The sequence below is a fragment of the Carassius gibelio genome, chromosome A22 (assembly GCF_023724105.1).
Source record: "Carassius gibelio isolate Cgi1373 ecotype wild population from Czech Republic chromosome A22, carGib1.2-hapl.c, whole genome shotgun sequence".
In the NCBI taxonomy this organism is placed as follows: domain Eukaryota; kingdom Metazoa; phylum Chordata; class Actinopteri; order Cypriniformes; family Cyprinidae; genus Carassius; species Carassius gibelio.
In genome coordinates this window covers 18,411,905-18,427,147 of record NC_068392.1, presented here as the reverse complement: position 1 = coordinate 18,427,147, position 15,243 = coordinate 18,411,905, and the positions used below count along the sequence as shown (strand labels likewise).

Below are 15,243 nucleotides of genomic sequence, written 5' to 3'. Positions count from 1 at the left end.
TGTATTTAAATGTATGCGTAACCTTGTGTCCGAATGGTCAATTTTCTAATCCCTGTAGCCCTCAGCACCATTGTATCTCATGATTGTGTTTTGTTTCACAGGGTCCTTTATGGAAATAAGATTACAGATTTGCCTCGAGGCGTTTTTGATGGATTGATTGCATTAGAGTTACTGTAAGTACAGAAAAGCTTATGCCAATGCAAAATTACCACCCACATTTGACAAATGTCACAATGACGTTGCTTAATGGTCCATAAATAAAGTAGCACACTGAAACAGCAACATCCAGACAGTCTTTGTAATGTCTGAGATTTCTGTCGTTCTCTCTTTTAGACTATTAAATGCCAATAAAATCCACTGTGTTCGCGTCAACGTGTTCCAGGACCTTGAGAACCTGTCTCTATTGTCCCTGTATGACAATAAGATCCAGACTCTAGCCAAAGGCACATTTACTCCGCTGAAATCCATCCAGACCCTGTAAGAGATCTTATATATTATAAACAGTTGATATGGGCATTTACTGTAACTAAGACGTTTTATTGTTGGCTTTCTTTCAGTCACTTAGCTCAGAATCCGTTCGTCTGTGATTGTGGTTTGAAGTGGCTGGCGGACTTTTTGCGCTCCAACCCGATTGAGACCAGTGGCACACGATGCGCCAGTCCTCGACGGCTCGCCAACAAGCGCATCAGTCAGATCAAGAGCAAGAAGTTCCGCTGTTCAGGTAGAACACACAAACGCACCGTGCAATTACACTGAACACAATTATAAACACAACCCTTTAGGTTTTTTCAATGTATTTGCATACATTTATTTATTTAAAAGTATGCACATAAGCTTTAATTGGGATGACTGTGTACAATTCCAAGTTATTGTGTTGTAACTGTTTCTCCAGCCAGCACACTAGTAGCTGTTCCTAAACGAATCAAATCAGTTCTCTCGAACGAAAAAGTTATTCGTTTTGTTCCTGAATAAATAAATGTTTTTCAACAAATCAGTTAAATTAATGATTTAATGATTAACTCATGAAGACAGTCACTGGTTTCATTCCCGAATGAATCTGTGTTGTTGAACAAATCATTTAAATTAATTATTTACTGATTCGTTTCTCAAGACAGCTACTTGTTTAGTTTTTGAATTAATCTGTTTTCGTACAAAAAAAGCTGAATGAATTATTCAGTGATATATACAGTAATTTGTTTAATTCCTAAATTAATCAGTGTTATTGAACAAATCATTTGAGTGAATGAATTAATGAGTCACTCATAAAAACAGTAACTTGTTTAATTCATTTTTTTTTCTGAACGAATTGAGTTAATAACTGTGTGTAGTTCCTGAATAAAACAGCACTGTTGAACAAATTGGTTAAGTGAACGATTGAATCACTATTTTGTTAAAAGAATGCTTCAGTGACTCACTTATATAGACAGTCACTTGTTTAAGTGAATAAATCCAAACAGTTTTAGATCATGGCTGGCTCCATGTTTATCTACACTTTCATAGATACATATTTTCTGTTTACTTGCATGTGTTGTCATAGCAGCCAAGGAACAGTACCACATTCCAGGTGAGTTGTTTATATCTTTTAAGTATCTCATTGAATCAGTTTTTTAAATGAATGGAAAAAGTTTATGTCATACAAAAAAAAAAAAAAATGGCCCATTTATACTCTCCTTTGACTAATGGTGGTTCTCTGAAAGCATCTTTATATTTGTCTCAGGCTCAGAAGACACGCGTTTGAATAAGGACTGTAACAGCAAGCCAGTTTGTCCACCCAAATGTCGCTGTGAAGCCACTGTGGTGGACTGCTCAAATTTACGCCTAACCAAGTTCCCAGAGCACCTTCCCATTTCTACAACCGAACTGTAAGAAGATATACACATACAACAATTACTCTATACTGTAGCTCTTATCTAAAATTGAGTGAGCTGCTTACATAAGGGATATTTTACAGCATCGTGTGTGTGTGTGTGCTCTCAGTTGCCTAAAGTAGACTGTATTAATATACTATTCTTTTGTCCATTTCTTTTGTGTGAAAAGTCAATACCAGATTGCATTGCGACAAGCTCTGTGAAACAAATCTGTCCAATATGGCGGCTGAAGCAACAGAAAAGTTGATGTTAAACTATTCTTTTAGTAACAGTTTGATAAAAAATAGTTTTGTGCTGTAGTCGAACATTGTTAGCTAAGCAACATTCTTTGTTTATTTCATTGTCTTTACTGCATTCTTCCAGACGTCTCAATAACAATGACTTGTCCATCCTGGAGGCAACAGGACTCTTTCGGTCCCTCACACATCTCAAGAAAATGTGAGATTGACATCTCTGTTCTACATATTATGATGAAACAAAGTCAACTGAATGGTCAGTAAACCAGTTTTGGTGCATTTCTCTCACAGAAACCTCAGCAACAATAAAATCACTGAGATTGAGGACGGAGCTTTTGACGGCGCGTCGTCTGTGGTTGAACTTCACCTGACCGCCAACCACCTGGTGTCTGTACGTGGAGGAATGTTCCGGGGAATGGACGGATTACGCATGCTGCAAGTCTCCTTTTCACCATCATTTCTACCACAGCATTTCTAGTACTCTGAGAAGCATGGCTATTGAATAACTAGTTGTGGTTTTACATAATTAAAACAGTTTCAAGTAATTTGTAAGTCTTTAGTTGTTCTACTATTCAGTTGGTTGACTGATTGACCTAGGATGACTGATTTATTGGATGATTGATTATTGGATTGGTTAATTGGCCAAATGATTGGTATTATGAAAATGATTGGTTGGTATGTTGATTGATTGATTGATTAGTTGGTCAACTGATGGAATGGTAGTGTAATGGTAGTATGACTGATTGACTTATAGGATTTCAGATTTTTTGGGCTTATTAATAATAATAATTAATAATAATTCTTTACATTTATATAGCGCTTTTCTAGATACTCAAAGCGCTTTACATAGACAGGGGGTATCTCCTCATCCACCACCAGTGTGCAGCATCCACCTGGATGATGCGACGGCAGCCATAGTGCGCCAGAACGCCCACCACACACCAGCTTACCGGTGGAGAGGAGACGGAGTGATGAAGCCAATCAGTAGACATGGGGATTGTTAGGAGGCCATGATGGTCAGAGACCAATGGGCGAATTTAGCCAGGATGCCGAGGTCACACCTCTACTCTTTCCGAAAGACATCCTGGGATTTTTAATGACCACAGAGAGTCAGGACCTCGGTTTAACGTCTCATCCGAAGGACGGTGCTTGTTGACAGTATAGTGTCCCCATCACTACACTGGGGCGTTGGGACCCACACAGACCACAGGGTGAGCACCCCCTGCTGGCCTCACTAGCACCTCTTCCAGCAGCAACCTAGTTTTCTCAGGAGGTCTCCCATCCAGGTACTGACCAGGCTCAGCCCTGCTTAGCTTCAGTGTGAAACCGGTCTTGGGCTCCAGGGTGATATGGCTGCTGGCATTGGTTGATTAATAGATTGGTTGGTTGACCGATTGATTGATAGGATGACTGATTGGTTGGTTGATTGACAGATTAGTTGGTGGACTGACTGATTGGTTGCTTAATAGATTGCTTGATTACTTGCTTAACTGACTGAATGTTAGTATTAGTGATTGGCTGATAGGATTGGTGATTGGTTGATTAATAGATTGATTGGTAGCATGAGTGACTGTTAGGATGACTGGTTGGTTGCTTGTTTAATAGATTAGTTGGTTGATTGAATAGTTGGTTAACTGATTGATTGGTAGGCTGACTGATTGATTATTTGGTTAACTGATTGATATGTAGTATGAGTGATTGACTGGTATGATTTCTGATTAACTGGTCGTTTGATTAACAGTTTGATTGATTGGTTGCTTGGATGACTGACTGACTGATGGTTAATAGATTGGTTGGTTGGTTGATCAACAGATTAGTGGGTTGAATGACTGATTGGTTGGTTCCTGGTTACTGGATTGACTGGTAGTATGAGTGAATGACTGACATGATGGGTGGTTGATTGGTTGGTTGGATTAAATAACAGATTGGTACAGTAGATTGTCTGACTGATTGATTAGATGTTTAACAAGTTGATTGGTAGTATTGGTGATTGATGGGATAACTGACTGATTGATTGGTTCAGTGCTGGTATTGAATGAATTCTCACAACAGTCCAGGATGTTCATATATTTATGGTGAAGCTGTTCATTTATTTAAATGTCTCATTATATTTAAATGTATCACTGCAGGATTGTGCAAATGCATCATGACTCAAGCACAATCAAAGCAAGCTCAGCCATTTTCATGGTTCCTCACAGTCACTCCGAAGCCCTGAAACGTTTGTTCTGTCTTTGTTAGGATGCTGAGGAATAATCGCATCCGCTGCATCCACAACAGCAGCTTCTCAGGCCTGCAGAACGTACGTCTGCTCTCGCTCTACGACAACCAGCTTACCACCATCATGCCTGGAGCCTTCGACACGCTGCCAAACCTCTCCACCCTGTAAACACCTGCAGTTCGCGCTGCCAGTTACTAATGTGTCTGATCTGAATATGGTAACTCTGTTTAATCTTAATGGTCTTTTTCAGAAACCTTCTGGCAAACCCTTTTAACTGCGATTGTCGTCTGTCCTGGTTGGGCGAGTGGCTGCGATCTCGGCAGATCGTGACGGGAAACCCTCGCTGCCAGAACCCAGCCTTCCTCCGAGAGATCCCACTGCAGGACGTGGCAAGGCCGGACTTCATCTGTGACAAGGGTAAGTGAACGCTTTCAGGTTTTAAGATTTGAGTTGACTTTATCATTTGGAAGGCCAAAACATACCTAAATATGCGAACGCAGATCCTTTTAGCTATGCTAGTTTGATTAAATGTTTTTTTCCAGAACACAATTTACAATAAAACCCAGAACTGATTTCTTCTTTAACTTTATCGCCCGAGCTGCAAAAGGCATGTGATTTCAAGTTTCAAATAATACAACAATTCTGTCTAGGTGCAGACTATTAAAAAACAAATAAATAAATGGTGCCCTAATTTCAGTCTGAATTTGCTGAAGTAATTTATGTATTCGGGGCACAACAGTAAGGATTTCTTATTTCCAACATTTTCTCTGGCTCTTATTTTATTTCTATATTTACTACTAATAATATATTGTTATATTTTAATATATTTACAAGTAATACATAAAAGCGTCTGCAAAATAACTAAATGTAAATGTAATATTCAATTTTTTTTTTTTATCAAATATTGCGTTTTTTATATATATATTTTTCAGCTACAGTAAAATGGAACTGCTTAAATATATATATTTTTTACTGGAAAACACTGAAAGCCTATATGATCCAAAACATAACTGATTAGTTTGTAGTCTTCTTAGTTAATATCTAGGCATTTTTTACTTTTTTTTGTTGTTTTTCTGCAATTCAGAGTTAGTTTTTTGTTTCTGCCACATAAAAAAAAGGAAAAAAGTAATTGCAACTTTTTTTCTCATAACCCAGACTTCTTAACTTGCAAGTCTGAGTTTACCAGAACTGCATGATAAAATAATTTTTTTCCGCCATAGAATAATAATAAAAAAAGAAGGTAATTGCGACTTTTTTAAAAATCTAATAAATCTGATTTAGCTTTTTCAGAATTGTTTATTTCTTGCAATTCTCTTCAAGAAAATAAAGCAATTAAAGTGAATTGTGACAATCACATTTGCTTTTTGTTTTATTCCTCGGCGTAAATGTGCTTCCATACTCATCTGCTGTTTATGATTATTCATCAAAGTCCACAAGTGTCATCCTGTCTGTGACTGTCTCTAAACACGTTCAGCTCTGATTGAAGACGATGTGAGTTGTGTGCCTAAGCCGGCGTGTCCTGAGCAGTGCACGTGTCTGGATACAGTGGTGCGCTGCAGCAACAAGCACCTGTCGGCTTTACCCCGCGGCGTCCCACACAATGTCACTGAACTGTGAGTCACACACTCGGCCGGATGATGGCTTCATGCTGTCTGCCTGTGGTTGAGTGTCTGATCAACTCTCTCTCTCTGTCTGTCACAGATACCTGGATGGGAATCTGTTTGTTGCGGTGCCTAAAGAGCTCTCAGCGTTCAAACATTTACAGCTGGTGTGAGTGTCAGACCTGCTGAGTGTGTGCCTGCTTCATCTTCACTTACATCCACTGCTTTAATATATATACACTACCACACCAGCAGATTAATAGGAATAGGTGTATTATAGGAAATAGCATAGTAATAATAATAATAATAATAATAATAATAATAATAATAATAATAATAATAATAGATTGTGTGCAACATATATTATATTGGTTAAAAACAGCAACAGCAACAATAATAATAACAACAATAATCTGTTATTATTATTGTTGCATAATGTCTTACTTGATAATAGTACAATGTTGCTAAATTATAAAAATGGATCCTAATACTAAAACTAATGAATAAGAAACAATGTAAACAATTTAAGAAACAATAGAATACTTTTAATAGTTATTATTGTCAAATAATATTATAATATTACTATATTATATAATATACATTTATGACAATAATAAAATCTATGATTATTATTGTTTATTGTTGTTGCTACATATAATTAATAATAAAATAATATAATAATAAAAGAAAAATAAATTATTAAAATATTATTATTTATAATATTGTATAAATATTTAATAATAATAATAATAATAATAATAATAATAATTATTATTATTATTATTATTATTATTGCTAATGAGTATTATTGTTGCCGTTGATGTTTTATATAATAATAAAATGTTGCAATCTTCTATAATATTATATATTATATTAATAAAAATCTGTTATTATTATTGTACATTGTTTCACTTGGTAGAGTACAAATAATGACATGATAAAATAAATAACAATAACAGTAATAATAATTAACATTATTAACATCATAAAAATAAAAGATGATAATATTAATAATAATAATAATAATAATAATAATATATTATTATTATTATGTTATTTAATAATTGAAAGTTATAAGAAAATTAAGAATAGAAAAATATAAATATATAAAGAATAACAATATTATTAACATTGCGTATTATTATTATTATCACAATTGTTTCTGTTGTTGTTATAGTATGTATAACGAAAGGATTTTTCTGTGTATTATATATGTACAGTAAATGAAAATAAAAACATTATTATTATTATATAATGAAAGTACTTTTTGTGTTTTATTTCAGAGACTTGAGCAACAATAAAATCAGTTTCTTGTCCAATTCGTCTTTTGCCAACATGAGTCAACTCACCACACTGTAAGTGTCTCTCACACACAGACACACACACTCTCACACACTCTCTCACACACTCTCACACACACACACACACACACACTCTCACACACACACACACACACACTGACTGCCGGCTCTGAACGTGTGTTGTGGTGTTTCACAGGATCTTGAGTTATAACGCTCTGCGCTGTATTCCTCGTCTGGTGTTTGGAGGCCTGTCGTCTCTCCGCCTGCTGTGAGTTTCCTCTGAACACACTCTTACCGTCTCTCACGCAGCACACAGATCTCTCAACCCACACCTGTTTACCGCAGATCTCTCCATGGGAACAACATTTCTGAACTACACCAGGAAGTCTTCAGAGACGCCGCGTCGCTCTCGCACCTGTGAGTCTCACCTGTCTCACATCCACACGCAGCATCTGATTGTGAATGCATGCATTTACTGTCCGACAAATCCTCATGAAGTCGGTGCGCTCATCTGCACGCGTGTTTCCTTGCATCTCTCCAGTGCGATCGGAGCAAACCCGTTGTACTGTGACTGTGGGCTGCGCTGGCTGTCTGACTGGGTGAAGAGCGGCTACAAGGAGCCCGGGATCGCCCGCTGCGCCGCCCCGCAGGGCATGGAGGGGAAACTGCTGCTCACCACGCCAGGCGCCAGCTTCCAGTGCACAGGTGCGTGACCGAGACCCCCCGCTCGGAGAGGAACGCCCTTTCCTTTGACCACTCAGCTTGAGTCTGCTCTCCCTCAGGTCCTGTGGATCCGTCCGTGTCTGAGAAGTGCAGCCCGTGTTCGTCCAAGCCCTGCCAGAATCGAGGCCTGTGCCACAGCGACCCCGTCCTTCAGTACAAGTGCAGCTGTCCGCAGGGTTACAAGGTCCCGACATCCTTTACTCAGCATACCACCAAAAACATCACAGGATCAATACATGCACCGGATACGGGACATAACTACAGCAATGATAGCTCACACTAAACATGAACATCTCACCCTCAGGCCATCCAAGATATAGAGGAGTTTGTTTCTTCATCAGATCTGGAGAAATGTAGCATTGCATCACTTGTTCACCAGTGGATGGGTGCCGTCAGAACAAGATTTCACCACCCCAGTCCATCAGTTAATGTCTGGTGAAGTGTTCGTAAGAAACAAAGCCATCGTTAAGATTACTTCTGGCTTAAACACGAGTCCTCTATTCATAATAATGCTTAATAAATTGAAAAACTTGCCTCGTCTGAATCAGGAGAGAAATCTGCACAGATCAAGAACCGTTTACGAGCAACAATGGTATTAACCAGACCTTGTGATGTTTTTAGCAGCTGTTTGTACCCATGAATGAGTGAAGAAACAGGCTCATACACATCTTCGATGGCCTGAGGGTGAACTATCAGCAAATCTGAGTTTTGGGGTTCTTTGCATTTCAGCTAAATTCACAATTTCTTTTTACAATTCTAAATAATTTATTTTTACACATTTGCATTCTTTGCTATTTACATTTATGCATTTAGCAGATGCATTTATCCAAAGCGACTTACAGTGCATTCAGCCTATTCATTTTTTTTTACAAGTATGTGTGTTCAATGGGAATTGAACCCGTGACCATTTCATATTTAAGTATAAATTACATTTACATACATTACATTTATGCATTTAGCAGACGCTTTTATCCGGAGCGACTTACAGTGCATTCATGCTATCAATTTTTAGCTATCATGTGTTCCCGGGGAATCGAACCCACAACCTTGCGCTTGATTGCGCAGTGCTCTACCACTTGAGCTACAGGAGCACATATAAATAATATACTTTTTAGTATTTATGCACACTTTTATGTAGCTTGTATTTTCAGGACAACCGTGTTTGCTTGTGTTTTCAAACCAAAGCAGACTCCAGCATGATTTTCTCGGTCAGTGAGGCGTGTGTTGGTTGTATTGAGTGTTAAAGGTCTACTGCTGCTGTCTCCAGGGGAGGAACTGTGAGGTGTCTGTCAGCGCTTGTGAAGGCAGTCCATGTGTGAACGGAGGAACCTGTCACAGCGACGAGGCCAGGAAAGGCTTCAGGTGAGCACACACACACACACACACACACACACACACACACACACATGTGATGACGCTGCCTCGCTCTCTCTCCAGCTGCCGGTGTCCCGTGGGCTTCTCCGGTCAGTTCTGTGAGCTGGACATCGATGACTGTGTGGAGAGCCAGTGTGAGAATGGCACCATCTGTGTGGACGGAGTGGGGAACTACAGCTGCGTGTGTCCTCGGCCCTTCTCAGGTCAGTGTTCGGAGCGGGCGCTTCACGAGAGCTGCGCTGGTGTCCTGCTTGGATTGAAGGGAGGTGTTGGTGTGTGTTACAGGACAGAGGTGTGAGGAGTATGAGGAGGATCTGTGTTATCCGGGACAGAACCCCTGTCATCGGGGGTCCACCTGTATACCCACCGTCACCGGACCTAAGTGAGTACCACACCTGATCAGAGCTGTGTCTGCATCGTTACTGTAAATACTGGAGGAAGATCGGTCATTACTCACATGGTTATAGATGGGGAAAACTCAGTATAAAATGCAAATTATAAAAAACCTGCACTTTATATAAAATATATATATAAAAAAATAATGATAATACACACACACACACACACACACATATATATATATATATATCATGCAATACCATTTAAATGTTTTGGGTCAGTGATAATTTTTTTGTTTCTTAAAGTCTCTTTTGCTCACCAAGTCTGCATTTATTTGAAATGGAAACATTTTATAAGTTTAGAAAATTATTTACTATCACTTTTGAACAATTTCTTGCATTCTTGCTAACACTGACACCAAAGCAGTGCAATGTTTAAATATTTTATATTAAATATAAATGACACATAAAAGGTATTTATTATTTATATTAAATAAAAAATGTTACTTAAAAATAAAGTTTATATATATATATATATATATATATATATATATATATATTAACCATCATAAATTATTATATTACAAAATATTAATATAAATATAAAGATTATTCATATTAACATTAATACAGTAAATCAAGTTGCACAATATATATATATAAGTCTGTGTGTGTGTGTGTGTGTGTGTGTTTTTGTATGTGTGTGTGTGTATGTGTGTGTTTGTCTGTGTGTGTGTATGTGTGTGTGTGTGTGTGTTTGTTTGTCTGTGTGTGTGTGTGTGTGTGTGTTTTTGTATGTGTGTGTGTGTATGTGTGTGTTTGTCTGTGTGTGTGTATGTGTGTGTGTGTGTGTGTTTGTGTGTGTTTGTCTGTGTGTGTGTGTGTGTGTGTGTGTGTTTGTCTGTGTGTGTGTGTGTGTGTGTGTTTGTATGTGTGTGTGTGTGTGTGTGTATGTTTGTGTGTGTGTGTGTGTGTTTGTATATATATATGTGTGTGTGTATGTGTGTGTGTTTGTATGTGTGGGCATGTTTTTGTGACATATCAGGTATAATGTATAATGCATTATACAACTCTGTATAATGACATGGGTATGACACAGGTATTACAAGGAGAGGGTGACTTATGAGGACATAACCCATGTCCCCATTTTTCAAAACGCTTATAAATCATACAGAATGAGTTTTTTTGAGAAAGTAAAACTGCACAAAGTTTCCTGTGAGGGTTAAGGTTAGGAGTAGGGTTGGTGTAGGGCCATAGAATATACAGTTTCTACAGTATAAAAACCATTACACCTATGGGATGAACCCACTTTTCACAAAAACAAACATGCGTGTGTGTGTGTGTATATATGTGTGTTTGTGTACAAAATCAGGTGTTTGGTGACTAAAATCTATCTATTCACATTTCTTCTCTTTTTAAAGGGAATAGAACATGTTTCTGATGAAAGAGAATTGCGCTAACTTTGATAAAACCTTGTCCTTTGCGCTGATGAGTTGTGCTCTTCTGAAAGGCTCCACAGGAATGTCGTTTCTATTCAGGCTGCTGTTTATGGCAAATATTTGCTGTGGTGTGTGAATAGGGCTTTGAGCTGAAAAGCGGCGTTTAAGGTCATTCAGATAATGAAATGAGAGAGATTTGTGAACGTGTGTGTTTGTGTGCAGATGCATCTGTCCGCCGGGGTTCGTGGGAGACGACTGCAGTGTGGATTATAATGAATGTGAGGGTCATTACTGTCAGAACGGGGCGCGCTGTGTGGATCATGTGGCGGGATACACGTGTGTGTGTCCTCAGGGCTACAGGTGAGTCAATGCCGAGTCAATGCCGCACTATTTTTTTTTTAAATTTATCTATAAAAGATATATATTTTTTCTCTTATTTTAAATATTCAGTAGGCACCACCACATGGCTTTTGAAAATGTTTTTTTTTTAAGAAATAAATATTTAATTATAAAATGTTTTCAGATTACTACAGGTTTTTTTTTTAATATAGATTTTTCACATTACTCAAATTGTTTATTTTTCCCTGTAAAAATATAAAATCTGACTAATTTATTATATGAAATAATAAAAAAAAAATTAAAATGCAGTTAATACATTCAATGACTTAAATACATTTTTAATGTGGTGCTTATATAGTTTGTTGTTATAAAGTTCATATATTATTTGTATTTTGTTAAAATATTATATTATTTTTACATATAACATCTATATTAATTCAATAATATTTAGATATTATACAATATTAGAAATGGATAATTTGATTAATAAGAATAGAAAAATCTTAATTATTTTGAAGGTAATATTTATATATAATATTTATATTATTCTATTATATATTATAAAATATTAATAATAATAGCATCAATATAGAAACTGTCCACTAAATCAAAGTCATATTGTGCACCTAACATGCAGGAGGAAAAAGCTAAATAAATAAATTACAACCAAAATTATAATATTGATATTCTGATAAGATCTGCACTAATACTAATAATAATAATAATTTGACCTTAAATTGTATTAACTAAATTATAAAATAAATAATAATGTCACCTTTTTAATGACGAGTCAGATATCAGGTGGTGCGACTTCCCAAAAACCCAATGATGAATTAATACTTCATGATATTTGTAAAATATACGGTTTCACATTAAAAAAGGATTTTTTTATTAAATTGTTACATTTGAACACTTGTGCTGAAGTATGCTATTACTTTTTACTCTTTGATTACACCACAACACATTTTTTTGAGTAAATAAATGTGATATTTTATTTAAAATCATATAAAAAGTGCTAGAGAACCGTACGAAACCAACATTTTTTACAAAGAGCACACTTTCAGGAGCTAGATTTGTCCTTGTCTTTATTCCGGACACTCTCGTGTGTGATCTGTTGTTGATGTGTGTGTGTGTGTGTGTGTGTGTGTGTGTGTGTGTGTGGCAGCGGTCGTCTGTGTGAAGTGTCTCTCTGGGCTCCGGCCGGCTGTGAGCAGCTGCTCTGTGAGAATGGCGCCCCCTGTGTGGAGAGCGATGGTACTGCAGCGTGTCAGTGCCTGTCCGGGTTCGGCGGCCCGCGCTGCGAGAAGCTCCTCAGCGTCAACTTCATCGACAGAGACTCTTACCTGCTGCTGGACGACGTCAAGAACTGGCCCCAGACCAACATCACGCTTCAGGTGCAGTCCACTCAACAAACAAGAAATCATCAGCATGCCAGTTAAACACAGGAATGAATCACTACATGAACGTCTCAGTCGATCAAGTCCACCTTTCCCGCCATGCATGTTGAACTTTGATGTTGTCATTTATTCTCTCGGTTGTTAAGGACAATCAACAACCAAATTTGGAGCGTGTGATGCGTTTCCTGTAATTGTGGTGTGTGTAAATGACACAAAATAAATTCTGTGGCAGCACTTATGTCAACTACTACTCACGTTTATCCACCAAACATGTGCATTAGTGTTGTTAGAAGCACTCTTTAATTTATGATAATGCGAGAGACGAAGACCTCCACCATATGCCCAAAATATAAAAGGAAAAACAGCTCCCTAAAGAAATTATTTCGGTCCAAGCATATGCTTCACATTCATTTCCCCTGACCTTGACACATGCAGCATCTGCTAAACGAGTAAATGTAAATGTAATTTTAACAGCCATATGTCATATGAGTAATTCTCATGTTTTTTTTTTTTATGTTTGTACAATTGTAAGATTCAAGTATGCAATATAAACTATAGAGTGAAACACACCAGACACTAAACACTCTCATTTACAGCTGCTTTGCAGAAAAATGCATTACGGAAAGCACAAAATAAATTATCACTAGTATATATGTATATTACCACATGGTTAATATTAAAAGATATATCAATAATTGTATTTTCAGGTCTCCACAGCTGAAGAAAATGGGATTCTTCTCTACAACGGCGTCAATGATCACATCGCAGTCGAGTTACACGACGGCCGAGTCAAAGTGACCTACGACGCGGGACAGCAGCCGGGGAGCACCATTTACAGGTACATTAAAGATCACGCTCCTCTTTAAACATGAACCTATACTTGCTCTGATTCTCTGCCTGTCTCCTCAGCTCTGAGATAGTGAACGACGGACAGTTTCATACCGTCGAGCTGGTGACTTATGACCAAATGGTCAACCTGTCTGTGGACGGAGGGCTTCCTACGACTCTGGACAGCTCGGGACACGTCCAGCCCCTCACCAGAGACGCCCCACTATACGTCGGGGGTATGATTGTCACCCATAATCATGAATAATGATCCTACTTGTCTGAATCCATCTCTAGATGTGTGTTTTTCTCATCAGGTATGCCTGAAAACGCCCAGTCGCTGTCTTCCAACCAGTGGCCGTCTCTCAACGGCTCCAGTTTTCAGGGCTGCATCCGAAACCTGTACATCAATAATGAGCTGCAGGACTTCACGCGCACGCAGATGAAGCCTGGAGTGGTGCCGGGCTGCAGGGCCTGTCAGGAGCTGCGCTGTGTGAACGGCCTGTGTCTGCCGGACTCCACCGTCGGCCCCGTGTGTCACTGTCAGCCGGGATGGACCGGCAAACACTGCCATCAGGCCCTGCTCGCAGCCGCTACCAACCCCTGCCAGAAACACAAGTGCGTACCTGTGTGTTCATGGGACTCGCTCTAAATCAAAAGACTGAACATGTTTGTGTGAAGGTTATTTAATATGAAAGCACAAGATACATTATCTGACACTTTAAATATACTGATGATGTTTTTTTATCATATCATACAAACATGGTAAAAAAAGAAAAAAAAGAAGGTTTAAATATTTTGTAGAGATAAAATAAAAATCTTATATAATTTAGATAAAACATAATATTTTTTTTCTATTTTATATATATATATATATATATATATATATATATATATATATATATATATATATATATATTTATGAGATATAAAGCATTTTTAATGTTGTCTATGAAAATACTTCATTTTTGTTTAAAAACACTCATATGTATATACCACACTATAATATAATATAATGTAATAAAATGTAATATAATATACTATAATATAAAAAGCTAAATAAAAATGTTGATAAATGTTGTTCATATAAAACAAATGTAACATAAAAGCCAATCTAAAAATGTTATTATTTTTAAATTAAATTAAATTAAATTAAATTACATTAAATTACATTAAATTAAATGTATGCATTTAGCAAAACTTTTTTCCAAAAGCGACTTACATTGCATTCAGGCTATCAATTTTTACATATGTATTTTTATATAAAAATATAATATAGCTAAAAATGTTTATACATTTCTTTACAGATAAAATTAAATTTTACATATTATATACATATTTTCCTACATTTTTTGTACGTACATTTATGGATAGAGCAGACGTTTCTTTCCAAAGTGACTTAAGTTGCATTCAAGGTATTCATTTTGTCAAGTTCATGCATTCATTGAACCCATGAGTGTGGTGTGGTAATTTAATTTTATAATATAAAAGCATTATTAACCAGGAAAATATTCCATTATTATGACACAAACCACTAGTGTTCGACAAACCCTTACTTACAGAGTTTCTAAACATATTCTAAGC

At 37.1% G+C, this 15,243-nt stretch overlaps 1 protein-coding gene and 1 pseudogene across 1 annotated transcript in view; one reads left to right on the top strand and one right to left on the bottom strand.

The window, feature by feature from the left end:
- slit1b (slit homolog 1b (Drosophila)) overlaps nucleotides 1-15,243 on the top strand; it is a 42,163-nt gene that overhangs the window by 25,639 nt on the left and 1,281 nt on the right. The window contains exons 12-35 of the mRNA XM_052539111.1: nucleotides 102-173; nucleotides 334-477; nucleotides 558-721; nucleotides 1,541-1,564; nucleotides 1,718-1,862; nucleotides 2,232-2,306; nucleotides 2,396-2,539; nucleotides 4,343-4,486; nucleotides 4,573-4,739; nucleotides 5,797-5,935; nucleotides 6,024-6,092; nucleotides 7,207-7,278; nucleotides 7,421-7,492; nucleotides 7,570-7,641; nucleotides 7,766-7,929; nucleotides 8,007-8,131; nucleotides 9,215-9,309; nucleotides 9,385-9,524; nucleotides 9,607-9,703; nucleotides 11,321-11,458; nucleotides 12,603-12,831; nucleotides 13,542-13,672; nucleotides 13,744-13,898; nucleotides 13,977-14,277. Of these exons, the coding sequence (XP_052395071.1) occupies nucleotides 102-173; nucleotides 334-477; nucleotides 558-721; nucleotides 1,541-1,564; nucleotides 1,718-1,862; nucleotides 2,232-2,306; nucleotides 2,396-2,539; nucleotides 4,343-4,486; nucleotides 4,573-4,739; nucleotides 5,797-5,935; nucleotides 6,024-6,092; nucleotides 7,207-7,278; nucleotides 7,421-7,492; nucleotides 7,570-7,641; nucleotides 7,766-7,929; nucleotides 8,007-8,131; nucleotides 9,215-9,309; nucleotides 9,385-9,524; nucleotides 9,607-9,703; nucleotides 11,321-11,458; nucleotides 12,603-12,831; nucleotides 13,542-13,672; nucleotides 13,744-13,898; nucleotides 13,977-14,277 (3,078 nt within the window). The remainder of the gene's footprint in view (nucleotides 1-101; nucleotides 174-333; nucleotides 478-557; nucleotides 722-1,540; nucleotides 1,565-1,717; nucleotides 1,863-2,231; nucleotides 2,307-2,395; nucleotides 2,540-4,342; nucleotides 4,487-4,572; nucleotides 4,740-5,796; nucleotides 5,936-6,023; nucleotides 6,093-7,206; nucleotides 7,279-7,420; nucleotides 7,493-7,569; nucleotides 7,642-7,765; nucleotides 7,930-8,006; nucleotides 8,132-9,214; nucleotides 9,310-9,384; nucleotides 9,525-9,606; nucleotides 9,704-11,320; nucleotides 11,459-12,602; nucleotides 12,832-13,541; nucleotides 13,673-13,743; nucleotides 13,899-13,976; nucleotides 14,278-15,243) is intronic.
- LOC127943635 (uncharacterized) lies at nucleotides 3,349-3,465 on the bottom strand (annotated as a pseudogene).